The following is a 24,745-nucleotide window of genomic DNA, read 5'->3' on the forward strand; positions in this document are numbered from 1 at the left end:
CATGCAGAGGACAGAAAGAAACACACCACGGGGATCACCACCAGGAGCAGATGTTACCAACACATGTGCAACCAGAGATAAGAGCCATGTGAGGTGACCCAGGACTGAGAGACTGGAAAACGATATCCCATCATCTGATGGGGACAGGATGGGATCACATGCAGCCCTGAAGGCCAGGCTGACAGTGGGAACGTCCTCTCACCTGCCCGTCTTCCCTCCCGCCTCCTGCCGTGGGCACACACTTAGACGTGCACACACACACGCACGCACACGCACTCACACACACACACACATACATACTTAGCAGCAGGCATCCTCCCAGTCCTCTCCCGGGACAGTCTCTCTGGGGGAAAATGGCAGGCCCAGTGACCAGGTGGGCTCCGGGTGGCACACAGACAAGGAAGGAAGGAGGGGATAGAGGGAGACGTCTTTTGGACCCTGACCCCAGACACTCACAGTCGTTCTCCTTCTCTGGTGGGACCCCAGAGGCCAGGTCCCTGCCTTCACCATCACATACCTCAAGTAAGCCGGGAGTCCCCGGGAGACACAGCTCTCCGCTCTATGTAAGGCTAACAGAGCCACCTACCAGGGTCACCCAGACAGCCTGAAAACAAAACATACCCAAGGTGTGATATCAAATTGTTTCTCCTTCCACTGTCCCCGCGGCTACTGCACTGTCTGCAGTCTGGGAGCCGCAGGCACCCGCGCTGGTGAGGAAGGTGACTGGGGAGGGAACAGAAGGCCCAGCAGGCCCCACACAGCCGGGACCCTCCCACCCTGGAGCATCAAACCAGCTCCCAACGGGGGTCCCTCCACCCACAGCGTGGACGCATGGGTGACACACGTGGGTGCACACACACACACACAGACACGTCCTCGGGGGTCCCCCGGGAGCCCCAGCCAGCAGGTGGCACTGAACCAAGAAGGAAGGGGACATGGGGCCGAAGGAAGGGGGAGCGAGGCAGAGGCAGCTGCTTCCTAGTACGTTTATTGGAGCCTTGCTTAAGGGCGACGCGACAGGAACCCTGGCCGGAGCCCAGTCGGCCCAACTGGAGCCGGACTCCGGGGGTCGACTTCCTTTTGTTCCCATTATAGACAACATTATTAAAAAAAATAAACTTTACAATAATACATTTTCGCTCATCTGTTGGGGTATAATTTCCATAGTTCTGTTTCTTAAAAAAAGGAAAGAAAGGGGAAACCACACAATATATGTATATATGTCGGGAAAGGAGCCTTGGTATGTACGTACAGTGGACGTATGTCTCGGAAATGAGGAAAGAGAACGTGGAAGGGAAGAGGGACAGAGGAGAGAAGGACAGAGCTTGAGACCAGAGTGCTACACGTGCGTGTCACACCGTGGTCCCTCTAGCCCCCCGCCCCAAGGGAGACCCGCCAAACAGACCCACGAGAAACAAAAAAAACCAACAAAGTACCATTTCTCTTTGACCTCAAAATTCCTGCTACCAAGGAAGAAGTTGGTGCCCAAGTTTTGCTCCTTCCCCACAAGGGGGTCTCCCAGGCGAGCTGGGCTCCCCAAGCCCTCTCGGAGCTGGCCCTAGTTCCCCTGCAGTCAGGGGAGCCCAGCACGGCGCCACCCCCTTCACGGGCATCCATGGCGTCCCCACACCAGATGCAGACCCACCAGGCCTGCCCCAGGGCAGAGAGCAAGGGCGGGACCATCTCCAGCCTTGAAGCCAAGAGGAGGGGCAGAACGTGCCCGGCTGGCCCCCCGGGGCCAGCCCTGCCGCCTCGCTGACAGATGCCTTCTGCCAGCGGCAGGTCCCCAGAGTGGGCGGCTTGAGAAAGCAGCTGCGACGTTCTGCCCCAGCCAGCCCCGGGTACAGCCACGAGTCCCTCCGGCTGCAGGGCTGTCGTCTTGGGCTCTGCTTCAGAAGGGTCCGAGAGGAAAACACCAGGAGAGAAAGAAGGGCATTCCCAGAGCCTCGTGCCCCACTCGGCGCCGGGTGTCCCTTGCCAGGGGGCCCCTGGGCTGGCTCTCAGGCTGCCCACCTGCTTGTCTGTTTGGTTTAGAAAAACTTCTCCAGAGAAGAAACCTGGGAGGAGACAGGTTCGGCAACAAGGTGGGAAAAAAACTTATTTTTTGCAAGGTGTGTGTGTGTGTCTGTGTGTGTTTCCATTTTGTCAGGCGGGTGTTCTCGTCTGTGTAGCTTTCGGAAATCTCCCGACACGTCCCCGGACCTACAAGGCCAGTATGACCATCAGGAGGGAGATGGCAGTGAAGGCAGCCGACGGTCTGGCTCTGCTGGGGCCTGAGTTAGGTCTGATCACCTTGTTGCTCCCTGGGATGATGTTCGTCGTGAGCTGAGTCCACAGCACAAAGGGAGACAGAAACAAAGAGAGTGACAAGAAAATAAATAAACCAATCGGTAGGCCCGAGACCAAGCAAAGAAAAGGACTCAAGAACTGGCCCCTCAAGTCCCTGCCCTCTCTGTCCACCCAGAGGACAGAGCCAGGCTTCCATACAGCTGGGCAGGAACGAAAGGCCATGAAAGTTCTGTCCCTTGTGGCCGCAAGCCCATGGGTTTGGAGAGGCAGGGCAGCGTCCCCAGATGGCAAGATGCTCTTCCCAGCCCTGGGGCTGAGGACCTGCGTCCCAGTGAGGAGGAGGAGGGTATAAAGATCTCAAGGAGAAGCAGCTCCCAGGGTCCACAAGGACCTGCTTCTGGAGAGGAAAGGGAGACTCTCTTCCTGAATGTGTTCAAATCCCTCTTCCTCCACGAAGCCCCCCCAGAATGTCCCTGTCTGAGCTTCTCTCTTCTCCTGCAGAATCTTATACTGCTTTCCTTCTCATCTAAGTTATTATCTTGGGTCCGTAGGTCATATATACATATGAAGTCCTATGCTTCAAGGAAGGGACTGTGTCTTTTTCTGTCTCTGTACCTCCTAAGCACCACAGAGCCAGCACTGAGCAGACGCTCAAAACATTGTCGTAAGGAGGAAGGAAGGTGTGGGAGGGCCTCTGCTCAGGCAGCCATTTTTCTCTCCCCCAGGCAGCCAGCCATGGGCCCTGGGTGCAGCCTTTGCACTCCCCCAGCCCCACCCAGCACAGTGAGTGTCCACCCAGGTCCACACGGGCCCAGCCCATGCAATGGGATGTGGGGGCTCTGAGACCGAGGCTCCCCTGGGAAACAGCCCCTCCGGCCCAGTCTCCGTGCCCACCCCTGCTCCTCTGCCCCTCACTCACCTCCGTGAAGCACATGCTTAACTCTTTGGAGCTGTTGGCCTTCAGCCCCTGCTCCTGCGGGAGAGAAGGCACTAGTCAGGACAGGTCACCAGGCCAGACTTTGTCCAGCGACTCAGATGAGGCCCTGTCCCCCACTATTGGCACCACCAAGCACAGGGCATACCGTGGACATGGCTGGCTTAATCCCACACAGCACAAAAGGCCCCTGCCCCTTTCTGACACCCTCAACAACGGGGTCCTGGCTCTTCTGGGCTCCTGGGGAACAGATTCTAAATTCTGCTCCCCAACTCATGGCCCTAGGTAGCAATCAGCCACTCGCATGTCTGTCTCGTGCTCAGAGCTCCTCAAAGGCAGGGACCACGTCTTCTTTTCCTTGCACTGAGTAGTGTTTGGCTCATAACAGTCATCAATGAATGTCTTACTAGATGCAGGCACGAATGAATGAATGAATGCCACAGATCAGAAATGGCATCCGAGTGCCAGCTCCTGTGAATTTGTCATGGCTGCTGGAGGGCTCTGTCGAAAAGATCATGAGCCCTCATCTGGCCTCGGTGGGAGGAGGGGGGTGATTGATTAGTGATGTCTGCCACTGGTGCCTGTTGGGTGGGTAATGGCAGCTGTGCCAGGCCACTTCCACCCCAAATGGATGTGCAGCACCTGGGAGCCCTGTGGACGGGGAATGAGGAAGGCAGTCTGGCTCGGTGACGATTCCAGGATTCTCTACGCCAGCAGAACCACCTGGATTTGGGACCAGAGGGTGTGCTTGAAGGGCAGTCCTGTTATCATCGTCATAATCGTGACCATGGGAACCAGCTGCGGGAGGCAGTGTTCCTCTCCTGGCTTCCAATGGCTTGTTTCCAAGCCACTTGCAGGGAAGCTCTGGCCACCAGAAGCAACTAGAAAGCCCCAAGAAACTATGCCTAACTCACTGCTCTTGGCCACAGTATCAGTAATCCCTTGGACCTCACAGGCAATCTACCACCCGGGGCATCTGGTCAGCTGAACAAGGACCCAGCTGTCACACAGAGACCCTGGCCAAGAGTACAGTCACTGCCAATCAGTGATGGAAATATGACCATGGTACTGATTAGCACAGCAGGGATGGAACTGGGGACTTGGCCCAGGAAGGTCCTGTTCAAGACCAGTGTCTCCAGGTGCCAAGACAGGCCCTGGCCAACCCCCCAGGTGCTCCCCTCTACAGATGGGTGTGTGGGGGCTGCTCTAAGGCCCTTCCAGACCTGAAAACCTCAGGACTACCCCCCAGGACTGGGTGCCACTCCAGCCAGGGCCATGTGTGGCCACTGCGGGGGGACGCAACATGGCCACCCCCTCAGAGGCTGTGCTCTTCCCTCCCACCTGCCCTCCCTTGCCCATTGGCCACCCCCAACCAAGCAACCGGGGCCCCAACCGGGAAGGCCCGGGGCCCGGCCAAGGCCGGGCCCAACGCCCAACAACCCCCGAGAACCAACAAAAACTCCCGCCCCGGTTCCGGGGGGGGCCAACCAAACCCCGCCCGCCTTGGGGGCCCCGGCCGAACCCAACCCCCAAGGAACCCAACGAAGGCCGAACCCAAAAAAAAACAAAAAGGGAAAACGCCCCGGCCCCAAGCCCCAACAACCCAAACAAAGCAACCCCAACCGGAACCGGTGCAAAAAACGCAAGTAAGCCCAAAAACCGGGGAAAAACAAGCCAACGCCTAAAAGAAAACAAGGCCCCCCCAACCCAAGGCAACCCAACCCGGCAAGGCGCCAACCACCAAGGGCCAAAACCACAACAAAAGGCAACCACCAAGCCGCCCCGAACCGCCTCCCCCCGGGGCCGCAAAAACCAAGTTAACAAATTTGGCCCCAAAAAACCAACCCAAGCCTTCAATTTCCAAAACGGCCTCCAAACCCGCCCAACCCAAACCCGCCCCTCTCCCCTCTCTGGGCCTCCCACCCCCTGGAGGCAAGCTCAAGGTTTGTGGCTTGACAGCATCCCAAAGGATGGCAGGACACAGGGATCCCAACAGCAAACCCTCTGCCACAGAGGCAGGCAGAGGGACTTTGCAGAAAGAGCTGACCCCCATGGGCTGTGGGTCCCACCAGAAGCAGGAAAGAGTCTGCCCCTGCAGGTGGCACTGGGAGAGGGGCACAGACCAGGAGGGAGGACTACAGCAAAGGCTCGCTTCATCCTTCTAGAACTTTCTCCCAGAGATACCCCTGTGCCCAGGAAGTTAGAAGGAAATTATTGTCTTCCTCCTCTTTCCTGCCCACCTCTGTCCCCTCCTCCCTACCCACAAAGCTTGGCCTGGCAGTCCCAGAGCCCTGCTGATCTGGCCCAGGTGCTAGTGGCTGAGTCCAGAGCTGTCCTGCTGATCCGCAGAGCTGGCCACTCCCTCCTGCGCTCCCGGACTCTGTTGCTGGCCCCACCCCCTAATCTCAGTGCCCTTGTTCTTCCCCCCCACCTACTCCCACCCCCAATAACTCACACCTCTCCCTGTCTGCTACCCCCTAACACCACTCCAGTCCCTCCTCTCTCACCCCCCACCGTGGCTAAGCTCTCCCAATGGGTCTTCCGTCTCTCCCCTGCCAGCCACTCTGCACCTGCTGTCAGATTAATCTTGCTAAATCGCAGTTCTGATCAAGACTCACCAACTCCCCGGTTCCGGAGCCGTCGGTGGCCTCTCAACACTCACCACTTCAGCCTGCCACTCACGTCGCACGCCCAACCCCTCCTTCCCACTAAATCCTCTGCATCCCGCCCCAACCCACACCCAAACCCAAGTCCAGGTTTCCTCCAGAGCAGGGGTCTGCAAATGCTTCCTGCAAAGGGCCAGGGAGAAGTATCTTAGGCTTGGCAGACCACGCGGTCTCTGTCACAGACACAACTCCAGTGCAAAGACAATGCATGAATGACAGAGTGTGGTTGTTTTCCAATAAAACTTGATTTATAAAAACAGACCCCACTCAACGCAGCTGGTGCTGTCCTGACCCCGCGCCCCTCCACCTGGGACGCCCTGGCCCACTCCAGCCCCAGTTCCCCGTCGCCACGTATCCCACGCTCCCTGCTCCCCCGGGCCTGGCAGCACGTGTCACCTCATCTGTGAGTCCTTGGCTTCCAACCCCTGTCACAGCAGTCCCTGCCCCCTCTGGACCCCATCCCACCCTACCAGCCCCACAGCGGATGGGGCACCAGTCACCTTCCCCATCACAATCATCTGAATGTGTGTCCTGTCTGTCCCACTGGCACGAGGACCAGGCCACCAGCCTGTCAAGCTTGTTAGCTTTGGTGCCTGGGACACGGTGATAAGCAGCTAGAACTTCCGTTGAATAAATGAACGATGCACGAACAGGCCTCGAAGTCCCACGCTCTGACGCCCTCGGGCCTGTGCACTGGGTAAGAGACCCATCCAGAGAGCAGACAGGGACAGAGAGGTGGCCGTTCAAGACTCCCACACCCCAGCCCAGCAGCCCCAGTGGCGACCCAGTCCCACCCCCACCCCAGCAGGGAAAGTCCTTCATGGGAACGCACCTGGAGGAGGAGGCCACAGCAGGTGACCGGGGCCCTAGTTCCCGGCCCTGCTCAGCCACCAACTACGGGGCTGAGGACAAGCTGCTGCCCTCGCCTGGCCTCGGGTCCCTTGGGTTTGGGGAGGAGACCTAGGAGGGTCCTTCCAGTCCTGACATCCAGGCACCATGTGGGGTCCCGAACTGGCAGCCATCTCTGGGGGTCCCTAAGGCTTCCCCAAGGAAAGGTGGAGGACAGGGATAAGTCAAATATCTTGCCTCTGTCCAGGGTGAATCTGGGGTGCACAGGCTCCCCCCGCCTCCCTCCCAGCCAGGCCACAGCTGCCTGTCCCTGCCCTTGCTCAGGGACTCCCTTCTCCCACCGGTGCCCCTAATGCCCCAGAGCCCCACAAGGGCCACCACAGAGCCATTCGAGCAGAGACGGTCCAGGCCAGGGGAGCTGATGGCCGGGGAGGGGTGTGCCCTGGGGGGGCACCCACGCCAGCCCCGCTGGGCCAAGGGCAGGGGCAAGGCCACTCAAGCTGCACTCCCAGTGCCTGCCATGGAACAGCAGGTGCTCATCTAAAAGACAGGAATTAAAACAAAATCAGGGGCCGCCTCCCCTCCCGTTCCTCTGAGAAAGAACCCAGGGAGTGATGGTGACGGGCCCCTTTGGAGAGTCTATTTCTCTTCCTTTCCCTGGCTCTCCTGCCCGGTGTGACTTCATCACTAGGCCCCGAGTGGACACTCGCCAGGGCCAGGCCCACAGGAGCCGCCTGCCAGGAGGCCGCCCCACCCCCAGGAGTCACGACCCCTAACGTTTGTGCCGCCTCCGTCCGTTTACAAAGCACTTTCACACACGCAACTCCCAGACACATCGTCCGTTATCTCCGCTGGAATCCAACCAAGACCAGCGTCATCAGGGGCTGGTGACGAGGGGTCTGCGGTGGGGGCCCAGAGCCAGGGCCTTGTGCTCTCCTGTGCCCATGAGGAACCACATTGAGGGTCTTGGGGAGGGTCGGCAGCCTTCTGCTGAGTCAGCCTGTCTGTCCCCAGGTGAGCCGGCTGAGGGACCTGGGCAGGAAGGGTGCCGTGCAGGAGGTAGGTAGGGCCCAGAGGATGGCGCCAGGGCACAGTCACCTGACAGGTGGCACAGCCCTGACCAGACGAGCTGCCCGCCACTCTAGCATGAAATTGAGCTGGCAGTTTTCTGCAGAGTTGGGCCCTGACCCCCCCAATGCTGGCAGCCACTCAAGCATGCCCAGTGTCATTAGGAGCTGCCCAAGGGTGATAGTGGCACCTCTGCCCAAATGAGGAGGGGCAGCCGATGCTAAGCTCCCCGCTGAGCCCAGCACGAGTGCACTTGCACGTCAGCTGTCACTGAGCAGGAGACCCCGCCGGGGAGGGGAGAGGAGGTGGGAAGAGGGCTTCCCTCCCCAGATGGGCATCAGCACACAGGCCACGGCGCCCACGAGGGACCCAATGCCTCGCTGGCCCAAGTCCCCACACACGTTCTCATCCTCGCACCGTGGATGCTCATGGTTGATCCCATGAGCCCCAGCCCCGTTCAGACTGGCGTCTTCACAGCCTCGCACACAACCAGGTCTCATTCATTCCCTGCACACCTGTGCTCAGGCTGTGCCCAGCAACTGCTCCTCACACACCCCCACCCTGCCTGGCAATTCAAGTCCCAACTCCTGCCTGAAACGCCCCGCGCCCACCAGCCACATCCTTTCTGTGCCCTCCCTCCTCCACTCTCCCTGAGCAGAGTTCTGCACTGCGTTCTCATCTAAATTCTTTGTCCTAGATCCATGTGCGTACACACGTGTGTGCAGGAGTATGTGTGTGGTCTGTCTAAAATCAACCTCTTCAGCACAGAACCTATGCAGCGAATGGTGAGATGGTCTAAGGGTAGCTCAGCAGAGAGACAGGCTGAGCGGGGAGCCCTGTGGTGTGCCCTGACTGTGCCACGTGTGTCCCCTGTCACAGTACCAACTGCAGGCCATGTTGGACACTTATGTAATTGTTCGACCCTCAACAAGACCATAAGGACCACAAAACCCAAGACTGTGTTGGCCTCACTCACCAATGAGTCCCTAGCGTCTCACATGGGACCTGGCACACACTGGGCATGTCACACGTATTGGATGGATGGATGGATGCAAGGATGGAAGGATGGACGGTAGGACGGACAAACACATGAACATGATGGGCGTTGGAGTGTCGGATGCAGGTTTGAAATCTTATTCTACCACTAACCAGCTGTGTGATCTCGGGTATGTCATCTAAGCCCTCTGGCTCAGTTTCCTGTGTGTAAAACCAGAACACAAACACCTCATTGTGTGGGAATTCAGTGAGATAGGCAGAGAGTCTATGGCACACTTCCTGGTAATCAGCAGGGGGTTATTAAATGGTAACTGTCACATTTCTCTTGTACCCCGTGGTATCTGCTATAGCACTATGACGTAACAGATGAGTGACACTTGCAAGATGATGCCTAAATGAATGCACAGGGCAAGCACTGCCCCCCACGAGCCCCTCCCTGCCTCTTGGGTCCCTGACCCAAAAGGAGGCCAGTAAATGCTCCCTCCCTGGCCCCAGCTAAGTCACTTCCCATGCCATTTCTGGCACCATGGTGCTACCCCAGCCCCTCAGCCACGCCCCCTCACCTGGACAGACGTGCAGGTGGTGATGACACTGGTCCCCAAGCTGGTGCTGTCATTGAGGTCATCTGGCAAAGAAGGAGCCTTTTCCACCCGAGGGGACTGGGTGGCCTGGAACGAGGAGCCCTTAGGGGACACGTTCACATCTGTGCCATTGCCAAAGGCCTGGATGGCGTTCCCTGGGGTGGGGGACAGGTAGATGTCAGGACCCGCCTCTCCCTGCCCACTCCCTTCCCCGGGACGGCCTAGCAGCTGGGGAGAGTGTAGCAGAGCCACACTCAGCTGCGCTGCGGCTCCTTTGCAGATACCTCCCAAGGCTCACATCTCCGGAAGAAAACGGCACCGGGGGGTTGAAAAAGACAGAGAAACCAGAATAGAAAGAAATGCACATGCTCAGGAATGCAGAGGAGGGAGAGAAGGAAGCGGGAGGCGAGGAGAGCCGCGAGGGCACAGGGCATCTCCTCTGCGCGGGAGCTGCAGGCCGCGCCTGTGGGAGCTTCCCGGCCCCAGCTCCCTAGGCAGGGACTCTTCTGGCTCCTTTGCCACCAGCGCTGGCATTCCAAGGGCCCCAGACTCAGCCCTCTGCCCTCTGCCCTCTCCACACCATACACTTTCCTTGGGTGTCCTCCCCTTCTCCCACACCATCTAGAGAAGAGCCTGGAAAATCTCTACTTCCACGTCCCATATGCACCTCAAACTCACCATGCCTAAGCCTGACTCGTCATCTCTTCCAACCATTGCCAACACTCCCTTTCCCCTATATTGCCAGCCTTGGAGGTGACGTCTCTATCTGCCCAAGTCCCCCAGGTTCCCCAAGTCAGAATCCTGGGGGTCACCCATGCTGCCTCCCTAAACACCCACTGGCAGTCAACTGGGCCCACCTCCTAAAGACCCCTCCGCCCATCTCTCTTCACTGTCCCCCTCCCTGGCTCTGGTTCACATCACCGTCCTCCCCCACGAATGGCTACTACGGCCTTCTGATGCAACTCTCTGTGTAGGGTCACCTGTCAGAACCACATCCCTGACCCCCCTCCCCACCTCCACACCACAGGCAGATCCGATTTCTGGAAAACCGACCTGATCTCAACACCATCTACTGACATCCCGTCAACAACCTGCACTGTCACCATCACCACCTGCAGGGCAGTAAGGTCCAAACGCCTGCAGGTGTGCAAGACCCTTCGCTAGGAGGATGCTTTCTACCTACCTGGAGAACTCTGCCACTCTGGTCACCTTCAATGCTATGAAGCAACGCTATGCCATGGTCTTCCGTGGTACCCTGGACCTCTGCCCAGGGCAGACTGGCAGGTGCTCCCTGACCAATGCCCAGACACCCACCAACGGGTCCGTCCTCTGAGAAGCCTTCAGGGCCTTCCCCCTCCTGGCCATCTTGGGCATCCCCACCCTGACTGCTCAAGGATCCTGAGCAGACCCCCACCCTAGGATCAGTCACCCTACCCTGTGATCACGGCGACCCTCCGTCCACCCCATCAGACTGCATGCTCCTTGATGACTTGCATTTCTGAACCCCGCGTGCCGTACAGAAAGGATAGAAAGAAGGATGGATGGACAGATGGAAGGAAGGAAGGAAAGAAAGAAGGAAGGAAGGAAAGAAAGAAGGAAGGAAGGGAGGAAGGAGGGAAGAGAGCTTCAGGTGGGCACGGTTGGCAATGGCGTCAGGCTGGAAAGGTCAAAGTCAGCCTGAGCGTGGCGGCAGCTTCTCTCTCTCTGTCTCTCTCTCTCTCTGTCTCTCTCTCTCTCTCTCTCTCCTCCAGATTAGGAGTTTGATGACTTGAAAGGAAAGTCGCTGATTCCAAGGGGAAATGAACTCATTCATAAGGAAAGTGACAAGTGCCGGTAACCCTCAGGACAGGGCTCCGTCTCCAAAGGAGGCTGGCTGGAGCTGGCCTGCCCACAGTGGTGGTGTCCACCTCCAAGAGGTCAAAACCCAGGGTCCCCGTAGGCAACCCCCGTGGTGAAGCATCATATGTCCCACTGGCCATCCCAACGGACAGAGAAGGGAATGGCTAGGACAGATTTCAGGGACCCTCTGGCTAGGAGGGGTGTGAGGGGCTTCTGGGGACGAGGACATCCCAGCACTTACGGAGGCACGGGTTCTCAGTGAAGTCCCTGAGGAACTTCTCACACTCCTCCTCCATGTTCCCACTGCCCCGACAGCTGCACCAGGGCGACACCACGATGCCAGTGGGGCTGGAGTCCACGTAGTTGGGTGTCATGTCAAACCCTGGGCAGGGAGAAAGGGGAGGGAAAGGAGAGAGGGGAAGTAGGGCCTTCCCCTTGAGCCCCCAGCCGCCAGGCACAGCAGGGCACAGGCTGGGGACCCGCCCTCCCACCTGCCCCCCGAACACACACACACCCCAACTAACTCTGAGCACCATTGTGTCAGCGACCATGGGGACAGAGGGGCCAGAGCCTTAGGGGACATTGGGCTCCTCGCCACCAGGAATGCAGAGAAGATGCTCCCAGAGGGTGGGCCCTGGATTTCTACTTCCCAGCAAGCACGGAATGTTCTAGAATCAGGACGAGTGAGGCTCACATCCTGGGGTTGGATCCCTGTGCCAACATTTGCCAGCTAGGTGAGCCTATGCAAGCTACTCAACTTTCTGTGCCTCAGTTTCCTGATCTGTAAAATGGAGATATCAACACTGCCCTAGTAGGAGCTGCTGGGAGAATTCAGTAAGAAAGTCCAAGTAAACTGCTTAGCACAGTGCCTGGAATGTCAGAACCGTGAATAAATGTTACCTTGTCTCCTGATTTCAAAAGTCCCATAAGGCCGCTGGGGCTCCCCTCCCCCGTGACAAGGACCCAGGCCCTTCTCCAGAGATAAAGGCCAGGCTCTCCTCCTCTTCCTCCTCCCCCTCACTGCAGAGCCACCTCCCCCTGGTCTCCCTCACAGCTCTAGCTGAATCCATTCCAGAGAAGGCCGGGCTCAGGCTGTCCCCGCCTGGCTGGCCCCGAGCTGGACTGCAGCCCCTGTCCCGCTGAGAGGGGCACAGCAAGAAGCCCCCGCAAGCCCAGGTGTGCTGGGGGAGCTTACCGATCATGCCGGCGTACGAGCCCAGACACGCCTGGTAATTGTCCGCAGGGCAGCTGGTGACCGTCTGGTAAGAGGCTCGACAATTGGCGTGGAAGTCCGCCAGCCGGGACCTGGTGGTGGGGAGGAGACCCAATAGAGAAAACAGTTTAGCCTGGCTGCCTCAGCCCCTCTGCCCTGCAGTGGCAGTCTCCTCCCTGCGGCATCCTCAAGCCCTGAGCTCCTTGAGCACAGAGACAAAGAACTAGTGATCTGCTGACAAAAAGGACCCGAACGGGCACAGCAACTGCCTGCTCCAAATGGCTCTTTTAGGCAGGAAACACAGAGAGGACCCGGGGAAGGTTTGCAGAGGACACCTGGAGCCGAGGCAGGAAGGCCACGCCCGGCTCTCTGCTGGGCCACACTCCTGGATGATCTTGCTGCCAACACATCACTCTTCCCACCTGCAAAATGGGTACAGTAACCCCTGCCCCAGCTACCTCCTAGGACTCGTCTGAGGGTCAGAGGAACCAGTGCCCAGGGAGGTAAAGGAGGAGCATCTCTAGGGCGAGAAACACCGCAGGCACGCCAGACAGGACTGCCCTGCACCAAGTCAGAGCAAAGGCTCCCCCGCCCTCCTCTCTCCTCCCCCAGTGCCACCAGGAGGAATCAGCCCTTCCTTCCCCCGGCCACTGTCACATGCCGTCACCCATTCCTCTCTGTCGGCATCGATGATGCTGCATCTCGTGCACAGCTCTGTCCTCCCCACAAGCCATGAGCTGCTTGAAGGCAGACGCTGTCTGACCTGGGTCTGTCCCTAGCCCCCAGAACCAGGCCTAGATGTGGCAGGTCCCGTGGAGCACAGGGCACCCAAGTCTAACATGCATGGCAGTCCCCATCCCTGCTTCCTCCTGCCCTGGCGCCCTACCATCAGCCTGGGTTGGGGGAGGACACTCCCCTCCCCACCATGTCACCTCCTACAGGTGCACATCTTTCACCTCCACGTATCATATCACCTGTGTCTCACGGCGGCTCCAAGCAGCCAGTAATAAGGTCTCATTCACTGGCATTTTCCCAATGATGTGCACACAGTAGGACCTCAATAACCATGCGCTCCACCAGAATCCCATGGGAACTCGACAAGCAGCTGCAGGAAGGACCAGAACCCGGGCTCTGTGGCTCCCTCACCTGCACCCTGTACACCTTCACCCTGCACAGAATAAGGAAGCTCACATAAGCCATCCTCAAGTTCACCCTAAATTCAGCCCCCCTAGCTCTCCAGTGGAACTTTGTCCCATTTGACAAAGGAACAGGTAGAGCAAGAGGACAGAGAGACAGGAGTTGAGGGGACCGAGACAGCCTGAGCGAGCGGAGGAACACAGGTTTTCCACGCCGAGGTGCCAGTGCCCCTGGGAACGCCCCCGCCAAGCACTCCCGAGAGCAAGGGCTGAGTGTGTCCCACCGCCGCACAAATACCAGTCTGCCTGGAGTCCCCGCCGTCCTGGGGGTGGTTCTGAGAGAAGGAGGAAGCCTACTGGAGAGATCCAACCCCAACAAGGGCTCATGTGTCCCAGGCCCCTGCAGCCAATCTGGGGACCAGAGTTCTCAGCTCAGCTCCGCCCCACTCACTAGGTGACCGTGGGCAAGTCCCCGGCTTCTTAGGGACTAAGTTTTCTTATTTATCACATGAATAAAAAGCACTCTTAATTTATAGCTTAAAAGGTCATTTCACAGTTTGGGATGATGCGGAAATTCTGGAGGTGGGTGGCGGTGATGGCTGCACAATAACGTGAATGTACTCAATGCCACTGAAGTGCACACTCGAAAATAGTTAAAATGGCAAATTTTCTGTTCTCTGTATTTTCCCATAATGATGTTTTTTTAAAGGTACATTCACATCCATCTTTTGTCATTCAAGCCTCACAAACACCTTGTGAGATCTGATGAGCAATTGTTATTATTATCCCATTTTACAGACAAGGAAACTGAGCCTCACAGAAGCCAAATAACTTTGCCCAAGGTCACAGAGCTACAGAGCAGAGGAGCCAGGGCTCAAACCCAGAGCTCCAACAACAGGGCGGGTGCCCTTTCTGGTGGCCCCACTGCTCCTGTACGGGAGGGGCGCCTAGAGCCCTCAAAAGTCCTTCCAGGGCCACCATTCTGTGCCCCTGGAAAAGCATTGTCGTCTTCCATAGGAAAAGAGAAGGAAATACGCAGTTGCCTCCGCCCTCGCTCCTGCCCATAAACACGCCTTCTATAAACGCTCCCTCAACACCCAGCCCCAAAATGGGGAGAGCAGCATTTCCAACCAAGCCTTCACCCCCTGCAGAGGAAGACTCGGTGTTAAGTGTCCAAACCCACACCTGTCCCCCTCTGCAGCCCAGCAAATGAGAGAAGGTTCTATGAGAGGGTGGGTCTCTGCCCAAGTCCGAGACCTCCAGGGACCTGGGAGGTGGGCTGGCAAGGGACAGAGACTGTAACAGGTAGATGGGATTTGGAAGCAAACAAAATAAAATCTATTATGGGTTCGGTGTCCCCCCTGCCCCGAAAAAAAAATATGTCAAAGTCCCAATCCCCAGGGCCTGTGGATGTGGCCTTATTTGGAAATAGGGTCTTTGCAGGTGCAATCAAGTGAGGATGAGGTCACAGTGGATTGGGGGGGGTCATAAATCCCATGACTGGTGTTCTTATAAAAAAAAAAAAAGGGAGGGGAAAGACACACACAGGGAGAACACAACGTGACGACAGAGGCAGAGACTGGAGTGACGTATCTACAGGCCAAGGCACACCAAGGATTGCAGCAACAGCCAGAGCTACAAGAAAGGCACGCAACGGATTCCCCCCTCCACCTCCAGAGAGAGTGCGTCCCTGCCAACATCTTGATTTCAGACTTCCGGTCTCCAGAACAGTGAGAGAATAAATCTCTGTTTTGAGTCATCCAGTTTGTGGCACTCTGTTATGGCAGCCCAGGAAACTAGCACAGAACTTTCAAAGACTTTATTGTTTGCTTTGGCCAAATGTCTCCCTCCAGAAGAAGCCACGGAGGTATGGCCAGGCCCCAATACTGAGGTGGGCAGCAGGTGGGTAAGATAAAGCCAGAATCGAGTTCCTGTACGGTGTAGGGTGTGGGGCAAGGAGGTTGCTAGATCATTCATGCATGAGCAAAGCCATTAGTCACCATCTTCTCCCCGCCAAAGGGCATCCAAGCACCACATCTTGGCTGGAATGCAGGAGTCGGTTCCAATGCCAGGCGGTCACCTGTCAGGCCCACCTCCCTCCTCCCCCGCCCCAAGGCTCACCTCCAGTCCCCCATGAAGCCCGACCTAGCCACGTGGATTTCTATTCCTGCATTCCAGCTACACGTACAGCCTGGCCAGGGCAAGAGAACACTCCATCGCACAGGGACTTACCACTTTTGCCCCAACTGGAACACACGTTCCCAGAGTGGCAGACTCCACGGATTTCTTCATGCATACCCTCCCTGGCCCCTTTTGGACAGGGACAAAGTGGTAAATATCCCTTTTCCAAAAATGTATCGAGCCCCTGCCATGGGACTGACAGACTGAAGATGGGAATGGCACATGTGTTGATGCGATGTCAGAAGGGAAACCCCAGCTGATGGGGTCAGGGTGGCACACCCACCAGGCCAGGGTCCAGGGCGTGAGTGAGAAGGCGCTGCCCACCACGGCAGACCCGAGGGCCCGCACTCCACCCGCAGGTGTTGGGAGCCTCCCAGACAGCGCCAATCCCCTTGGGCTGGCCAGCCTGTCTGTGGTGCTCTGTGTCCCTGGTTAACAAACAGGCAGCGTCATGCCTGCCTATGTCCCTCCTGGGGCCACGACAAAGCACCAAAGAGAAAATGCGTGTGCGAGAGTTTGGGAACAGCAGACGCCCCATGTCGACAGGAGGCGTCACCCTTCCCTTCCCTCCCCAGCACGGTGCCTTCCACTGGCACGTGCACTGAGGGAGCAGCTTTCCCTGGTGTCTGGCAGAGAAGGAAAAGCATACCTGTTTACCCTGCCAAGGTGGGTCTGGGTGCCACGCAGGGCAAATGAGCACAGCAGGAAGCGACGGCTCCTCTCTCCCACCTACTGCCGGACCCCAGGTTGCCGGAAACCATGTTCCCCTGATCCCACCGAACTCCATGCAGTGCTGGGGACACAGGAAGAGGGGCACAGCCCTCAAGTCCAGGTGATGCGCACAGTCCACCTTGCCAGGCCCCAGGGTGACCAACAGGGATAGCACCATCTCGTTCCTCCAAGGCTGTGGTCTGTTTCCCTAGCAGCAGCCAATCGGTTGGGCCAGAGCCTCGGAGAGGAAGCTGTTCACAAAGGGAGGGGAGGATCCAGCCTGAGAGCAGCAGACAGCGGAGGAAAGGCAAAGCGAAGGGAAGCAGCTACACCTTCTGTTCCTCCATTTCTCCATTCTCAGCGTCAAGGCAGCCTTTGGCAAGCAAAAGCGACAAATGGGGCCATTTAAGAGGATGCCACGTCCAAGTCCAAGTCTCCAGGAGGCCTTTGATCTTTCATGTTTCCCTCCGCCCCTCAATGCATGATAAAGTCCGCAGTGGCGGGTTCCCTGTGCCAACATCGGGAACCAAGTGGTGTCAATTTCCTTCACGCCCTCGCCACAGCCCAACTCCCACCACAACGGAACCAGCCCTGGTAGGCAGCGTTCTCCAAGGCAAATGTTATCCTTTTCATAATACAGGGCAAGCCAGCTGGTGATCTCTGCACCCTCTCTGGGCCAGATGTCACTCTTCCCTCAAACACCAGGAGGTCGCTGGTCTCTTGGACGCCATTCTTGCTGCCAAGAACAGACTTTTCCTGCATCAGCCCCGCTGCTCTACAGATTTCTACCTTTTAGAGACCTCGTAAGAGAGATGGCATAAAAGAAAGCATATGAGAGAGAGAGAGAGGAACGGACAAATGGACAGGCAGAAAAAGAGCCAGCCAGCAAGAGAACCCAAAGGAAGCCAAGCCAAGTCCATCTCAACTGAAGTCAAGCCAAGACTGCCAAGGAGCCCAGGGCACAGGTGGATCCGTCTGAAAAACACAAACCCTCTTTGGGCTCGTTTCATCAGCAGCTGCAGCCTGTTCAATCACAGGAAAGTGGCAGAAGGAGAGAGAGACACTTGACCTCCACCGGGATGAAAAGGTTGACATATTAAACACAGGACATCCAGTTAATTTGAATCTCAGATAAATGCTGATTCTTTTTAGTATAAGTATGTCCCATGCAATATCCGGGACATACTTATACTAAACAGCTTTTCTATGTTATCTGGCATTCATATTTAACTGGGCATCCTGTTTTTATGCGCTAGAGCTGGAAACCCTATTTGATGAGCATGGGTGCCCCCAGCAAAGGGGAAAAGAGCAAGGCTGGGTGTGCAAAGATCAAACCACACAAGCAGAAGGCACCCAGATTTAGGGAAGGGGGTGGACTTCCTACAGGTCTGGTTCTCAAGAGTGTGCCCACAGACCAACAGCATCAGCATCAACCTATGAGAAATGGAAATTCTGCAGCCCTCCCCGCCCCAGCCATGCAGTATCTGAAATTCTAGAGGCAGGGCCCAGCGATCGCACCTTAACAAGCCCTCCTGGTGATTCTGAGACAGGCTAACGTTCAAGGATACGGCAGTCTGTACAGGTGTCTGAGCTGAGCCTGTGGGCACCTTTTGGACCCCACCCCCTGGTCTCAGCTTTAAATATCCCCACTTTATGGCCCAGCCACGGAAGAAAGTGATGCTTCAGGCCATAGCTGGAGAAGGCTCGTGGTTACAAGGCAAAGAGTGCACACATTTGTGTACACACATACACACACACACACACACACACACACGCTCCTAACCCCATGGAGACACACAGTTACACTTGGATACACACTTCCCAGTGCTACGCTTTGATCTTGGCCAAGAGAAAGTGTACAGACACCTGTCACCTTCCCAAACACATATTTAATACTTCCCAAAATTTGTCTGGCCTAGAGTAATACTGGGGTAAATTACTCCCCCAGAACCCCCAAACTTTCCAACACTGGCCCATAGGTGGCTTTCTGGTCTGAAGTTCGTGTCAACTTCCCAGAGCTCCCATTTATCAGGTGATAACTGCCAGGCTGCTGCCATGGAAACCAATAGGTTTCTACTGGTTGCACAAGTGGAGGAAGAGCAGAAAAGGGAGCTGAGGTTTACTGAGGACCTACTATGTGCTGGGTACTGTTATCCCATTTAACTTTCTGAACAATTCCACAAAGCAGCATATTTCACAATGAGGACAGGGTAGCTCTTGCAGCTACACACCCTGCAGCCACCACACCCTGGCTGGCCAGACACCTGCCCTCAAGAACAGGGTGGCCACCAGCCTGGCACAAATGAATGGGGCACTTGAATATTTCATGGAGGGAAAAAAGAGTTTCCAAGAAGTGCAAATTACTCATGATAGGCTTCATAGACAATTTATAGAAATGTAGAGAAAATGGCCTTAATAGACCCAAGTGCCTCTGGAATGGCTTTCTGACGTCCCCTCCGGCGGTGCAGGGCTTGATTAAATGGGCTCAATGTGACATGACACTGAGAAAGGGGACAATGGATTTCACCCACGTGGCTGCTTTCCGACACCTTCAGGGCTCACCATGGACACCCTGGTCCTCCACCGTCTCCTGCCTCCTCTGAGAGATCACCACCACTTGTTTCATGAAATCAAGGATGAACTTGGCTTCTTTCCCTCCTGTTTACTCTTTAACTAAAGAATAATAAGTATCCTTTCTACCCAGAACAGCAGTTGCCCTGGGGGTGGGCAGAGGAAGAGAGACTTCCTCCTAGGGCCAGGCAGTTCTAGTAAAGGCTGAATGCCACCTCCAGGGCCCAGGAGGACACATGACCCAGGCCAGGCTGGCCACAGCACCCCTCATTTCCCCACACACTAGGCTAGGCACAAGGAAGTAACACAAGATGGGCCGAACAGGGTCCTTGCCTGAAGTTTTCCTAATGGAGCAGACAAAGAAAAACATCCTTTTCTTTCTGGTTATGAGACGTCACAGATGTGAGTGCAGATATATCGGGACCACAGCTCTAACCTCATGATCACAATAAGAACCACGTGCAGCTAACCTGCAGCAAGGAGCAGACACAAAGGACAAAGAGAGAGACAGAGAGACTTATTTGTACTTCAGTCCCTGGGACACTCCCCTGCCCTTTCTATATTTTATTATGTAAACCAATCAATTTCTTTTTTTAAATTTTTCGCAAGCTAGTTGGGGCTCCATCACTCAAAACGGAAAAATTCTTGCTACTACTTAGCTTCACTCTCCGATGTCACAGGACTTTCTCTGTCCAAGTTCTAAGCAACCAGAAAAAGCACGCACTAAAAAGTCCACATGGGCCAAAAATCAAACCCACAAAGAGTTTGTCCAATCCATGCCGGAAAGCCAGGGCTGCAGGCAGGAGCACTTCAACGAGAGCAACTTTATGAAGGAAGTTGCTTTATGAAGCAAGTTTATGAAGGAAGACAGGTCTGGCCTTGAGTTCTTTCTCCGGCTTAACTAACGAGGAACAGCTCGGATCGGTATTCACACCGGGCAAGGCTACATCCAACGCTATCAACAATGGCAAGGACGTAGGTTGTGTCAATACATGAAAATTTAAACACGAAATCACGTTACGGGATTAAAAAGCAGGAGACAATACAGTTTATGCCCCCTGGTTACAAACAGGGGAAAATGTTAAGTTACGAATCGACGAGATTCAGAAGTGAATTTCCAAAGATGCTAATAGAAGACATTGTTCATTATGTTCTCTTTTAATAAAGTTGCTTTAACATTGTAATTATTTCTTTAAGTTTAATTGAACTAGGCCTCAGGAATCCTGAAGTTATTATAAACAATGATTTTTTTCTAAGCCCTTGATGAGAGAAAATGTTATTGGTTCTGGAAGCTTCAGCAAATTCAACTGACCCTCTGTCCCAAGATAAACAGGATGAGACAGAAAAGAACTGGTTCCCCATTCCTGGGCAGTCCCAGTCCCTAGGAGCTTGCGGGCCCTCCAAGCCAAAGGGACACATTCTCTCTGATCTGTTAACAAAGGCCTCCTGTGCTAGTACAGTGCCACATGGTACCCTGACAATTCTCCAACACTGGTAGCATTACTCCTGCTTTGCTGACAAAGAAATGGAGGCCTACAGGGGTTAATTAAATCACTTAATGTCACAGCAGCAAGGCCAGAGGACTTAAGTTCAAATCGTAGCTCCAAAGCCAGTGGGTTTTCCCTTCCCCACGCTGCCCCAGCCCCCTCCCCACTCCAGCATTTTGAAGCCACAGGATGCGGGAGAAGCTTATTTCTCTTCTGGAGCCATCCAAGGGAATCACTGAGGAGCCACCTGCCTCCTTTCCCCCCGGCCCCCGTTTCCCATACAGGCTGGAGCTCAGCCAGCATCCCTTCTCTACTCCAGGTGAGCGATGAAGGTGACCTTGGGCAATGACCTGAAGAAGGCTGTGGTTGGAGCCACTGGACCCCAGTGACCAGAGCAATCCACCAGACCCCAGCTACCACCAAGAGACTGGCATGCCAACCACTGTCTTCCAAAGCCTGCTCTGGAAGAGAGTCAGGACGGCCTGGATGGGACAGAGGCCAACCCAAGCCTGCCTGGATCTTCCCACGGGGCCCAGAGATGGGAGATTCTCCAAGAGACTGCCATTGGACACGCTCATTCCCATCCTCCAAAAATACACAGACGGGCAGACCCCCTTTACTCCATCTCCCCCAATCCCTTCACCTGTGTTCCAAACCTCTCATTACCCGGTAAGAGGAGAAAAGAATTAAACGTATGCATCATTTGATTTTAATTGAAGGACTGTTCTATTTCATTGAACTGCTAAGTAAGCAGAACAAGAGATTGTGTTTACATAAGCAAACCCCGAGTCACTATAGACTTGCTGTCACATTAAGTCAATACTTATGAAGGCTCTCTATTTAATTATTCAGTGAGGATTGACTTATTATTGTGTTAAGAGTGTGGTTAGCCTTGAGCTACGTAGCCAGCCAGCTGAAAGATTTCTTTCAACTTGCTTCTGAATGCTGATATGGTTCTTGCTGATGGTACGAGGTTGGGTTTCTTCCCTCTCTCCCTCTCCACCCCTTCCCTCCCTCTTGCCCCAGAGCAGAGGGCTTCAGGGCCCCCTCCCTTAAGTAGAGGGTGGCAGGTGATCCTGCAGGGGTCAACCTCTCAAACGGTCTTCCTAAGACCAGCAGTCTGTCCTAAGACACTGACACCTGAAGTCTCCTTCTGCTCTTAGTTCTAGCAGTTCCAGCCTCTCTTCTTCCACTCCCAACTCCGAGGCCCTCCTACTCAAAGACACAGACCCTTCCCCACCTTTGCTATTTCCAACATTTCCCCTCCCATCAACCACCACAAAACGTGTTTCTCAGCCTTCTCGATCCATGCAAACCTTATTATTCCACGGCATATTGTTACAAAGATTTAGGTAGGTTCTTACATCAAATCTCACTTCCTGAAACATAAAGCACGGAGGGAAATTCAGAGGTGGATGCCCAGCCTCAACTGCAGACCAGCTGGAGAAGCAGAACAGCACAGTGGTTAAGAGGAAAACCCCAGGCACCAAATGCCTGGGTTCAACCGCCAGCTCTGCCATTGCAAAGGGTACAATCTTGGCCAACTTCTCACCCTTCTAAGATGGAACACCCTCATCCATAAAAAGGGGCTAATAGTTTCTGGAAAGAGTGACTGAGATTCCCAAAAAGTGCCAGGGACATGCCTGGCACACCAGCCTTGGCCTTTATGAGGGGTCCTGTGCATTTCCAGTCTAACACCCCTGCAGGAGAACTCTCTGGGCTTCTAGAACCCATCGTCTGCCACCCTGGTCCCCACCCACAGTCAGGACCTGCTGGTCTCTACTATGTCCCTCTCCTCACACTCCTCCTCTCTCCCACCCCAAACCCCCACAGCAACATCAAACGGCACACGCTCCCCCGACAGCGATATTTTATACATCTTGGTCCCGTGTTATGTCCCCTGCCAAGAACGACTTCCCCCAATCACGTCCTCCCTATACTTGCTCCAGGTCACCCCTCCAAACCCAGTTCAGGGACCACCTCTCCCAAAAAACTTTCCCTGCATGCCTCATGCCAACTCTGAACATGTTCCACCAACTCCCACGATTGCACTTGCATCGTCCTGATCATAATTTATATTTTTCATATCTGTTTCTCCTGTTAAACTACGAGTCCTTTCAGAACAAAAACCATCTTCTTCATGTTTGAATCTTCAGTTGCTAAAGTAGTGTCTGACATCCAACAGCGACGCAGTAACTATCAGATGGAGGGAGGGAGTATGCGATTAAGGAATGGATGGATGGATGGATGGATGGAAGGACAGATAGGTCAACGAATGGGGACTGTATCTGGAGGCATTGAGGAGCAGCAGCAAGAGACCCAAGAACTCTCCTAACACCTCCCCTTGAAAGATAAAATTATAGACAGATCTCCAGCCAGCAGCACTGGAAAATGTGTCGATGTTGCATTAACCTGAGCACCAAGATAGCTCAGCCCCCAAAATGCCCTCCAGTGGGTCTGTCTTTCCCCCTTCCTCTGATCTGGTGGTTGTTAGGAACTTGGGAGCATATCTCTGCTTTCTCTGATAATAGCCATTCACTAAAGGAGGCCTCAGTGGCCCGGGAGAATTAACACACATCCTTAAGCACCACACTTAACATGAAGAAGCGCCTTGGGGGCCGACAGAGGAGAAGCCAGTGGGTCCCTGCGGAGGCAGGCTGGGTAGAGTGTCCATTCTCAGACAAGCAGAAGAGCAAAGAAAGTCAGTGACAGGGTGGAGTATTTGGGTCAAAACACCCGCTGCTTATGAGCCATCAACCCTGGAAACATCACTGCACATCTCAGTGTCCAGGTGGCTGCGATACCCACACAGAGAGTGTTTGGGAGACTAAATGAAACCACATATGCAAAAGCACTTCTGAAAAATGGAATTCACTATGTACATGTTAATCGTTTTTCTCCTCGGGAATACTAAGAGAATACAACAGTCCAATCGCACCCAAATTCTCTTCTTTGGCTGACTCAACAGACAGGCTCTGACTGCAGGGGCCAGAGCAGGGACAAAGACACCCATGTGAGCGAGGCGGGCAAGGGCCTGCACACCATGGCCTGGACCCACCAAGCAGGAAGGACCAGGTGTGGTTGGGGCGGCCCCAGAAAAGTCCAGGGAGAACAATCCTCAGAGCCAAAGCCTACAGGGGTCCTCGAGGTCGTCAGCCCCCTCCCCACCACCCTCCATTCCGGCCCTTTGAGGGCGAAACGCATAGACAAATATTTTTCCTATCAGGCAAATATCTGGGCAGCTAAGCGACCACTAGGAGTCTTTCTCATTATATAGACTAATGAGAAAGCTGCGCTTCTCACGAGCGATTCATCAGGGCAACATCCATTATAAATGACATTTTTCCTGAACTAACGAAGGACGTGAGGTTGGGGGAACTGGTTAAAAGGAAATGTTTAGCTGATTCCAGAAGCCATTCAGAAATTAATTACCCACCCCCTTGCTGGCCAGCGTGTCCCCCTCCATACTCTTCCTCCCACTCGGATCCCTGTTCGGCCCGCCCACCTCCCGGCCTCCTGGGCCAGGGGCGTGGGGAAGGCAAGGATGCCAGCTCCCAGGAATACACCGCCCTGGGAAGACAGCGGAGTCTTCAGTGGCAGCGTCACTGGAGCACATAAGACTAGATTATTTGTGGTCCCAACTTGCTGATGCAAGATGAAAACTACGGCAAACGGCAGCTGCTGAACTCAGCTTTTTTTGTTTTTCTTCCTTCTCTCCCCTTCGCTGAGGTTAGTGTTTTACAAAAAGGACTTTAAAAAAAATAAAATCTATAACGTGGGGGGTTCCGACCTGTCAGCTTACGGTCAGGCACACAGAGCGAGGCGGCCAGGGAGGAGGGAACGTGGGCCTTCGATCGCACCTGCACACGGCGAGCTCCCTCACTCATGTCCCCACACACGTACCCGCGTGAAGGCCCTGCCACCCGACAGACGCACGCAAGGCCACACACCCCTCGGGCAAAAAGCCCCCGTACCCCCCCAATCAGAGGCCCTTTCTTTAAGCCCCGTATCTTGGGTCCCCTCTGTTTCTACCTTCCAGTTCACAACAGGTGACATTAGATCTCCCTTTGACATCACAGGGCTGGGAGCCGTGCCCGGGGCGTCCCATGTGGGCGGGACATGCACCAGTGCTGACCACATGCAACCGCGGTCTTGCAACGGGCCAGCTCTCACCAGTGCCTCCCCGCATGGGTGGGCTGGATAAAACCAGAGGGGACACAGCAG

At 55.2% G+C, this 24,745-nt stretch overlaps 1 protein-coding gene across 3 annotated transcripts in view; it reads right to left on the reverse strand.

Moving 5' to 3' along the window:
- Window positions 1-972: 972 nt before the first annotated feature.
- The window catches only part of GFRA2 (GDNF family receptor alpha 2), a 93,656-nt gene continuing 69,883 nt past the window's right edge, over window positions 973-24,745 (reverse strand). For all 3 annotated transcript variants that reach the window (XM_012662941.1, XM_012662940.1, XM_012662939.1), the window contains 5 exons: window positions 12,418-12,527; window positions 11,464-11,604; window positions 9,366-9,538; window positions 3,209-3,262; window positions 973-2,325 (listed from right to left, as the gene is read on the reverse strand). In XM_012662941.1, coding sequence (XP_012518395.1) covers window positions 2,203-2,325; window positions 3,209-3,262; window positions 9,366-9,538; window positions 11,464-11,604; window positions 12,418-12,527 — 601 coding nt within the window. In that variant the 3' untranslated portion in view covers window positions 973-2,202. The remainder of the gene's footprint in view (window positions 2,326-3,208; window positions 3,263-9,365; window positions 9,539-11,463; window positions 11,605-12,417; window positions 12,528-24,745) is intronic.

Source organism: Propithecus coquereli, unplaced genomic scaffold (assembly GCF_000956105.1).
Source record: "Propithecus coquereli isolate 6110/MARCELLA unplaced genomic scaffold, Pcoq_1.0 Scaffold79, whole genome shotgun sequence".
Taxonomy (NCBI): domain Eukaryota; kingdom Metazoa; phylum Chordata; class Mammalia; order Primates; family Indriidae; genus Propithecus; species Propithecus coquereli.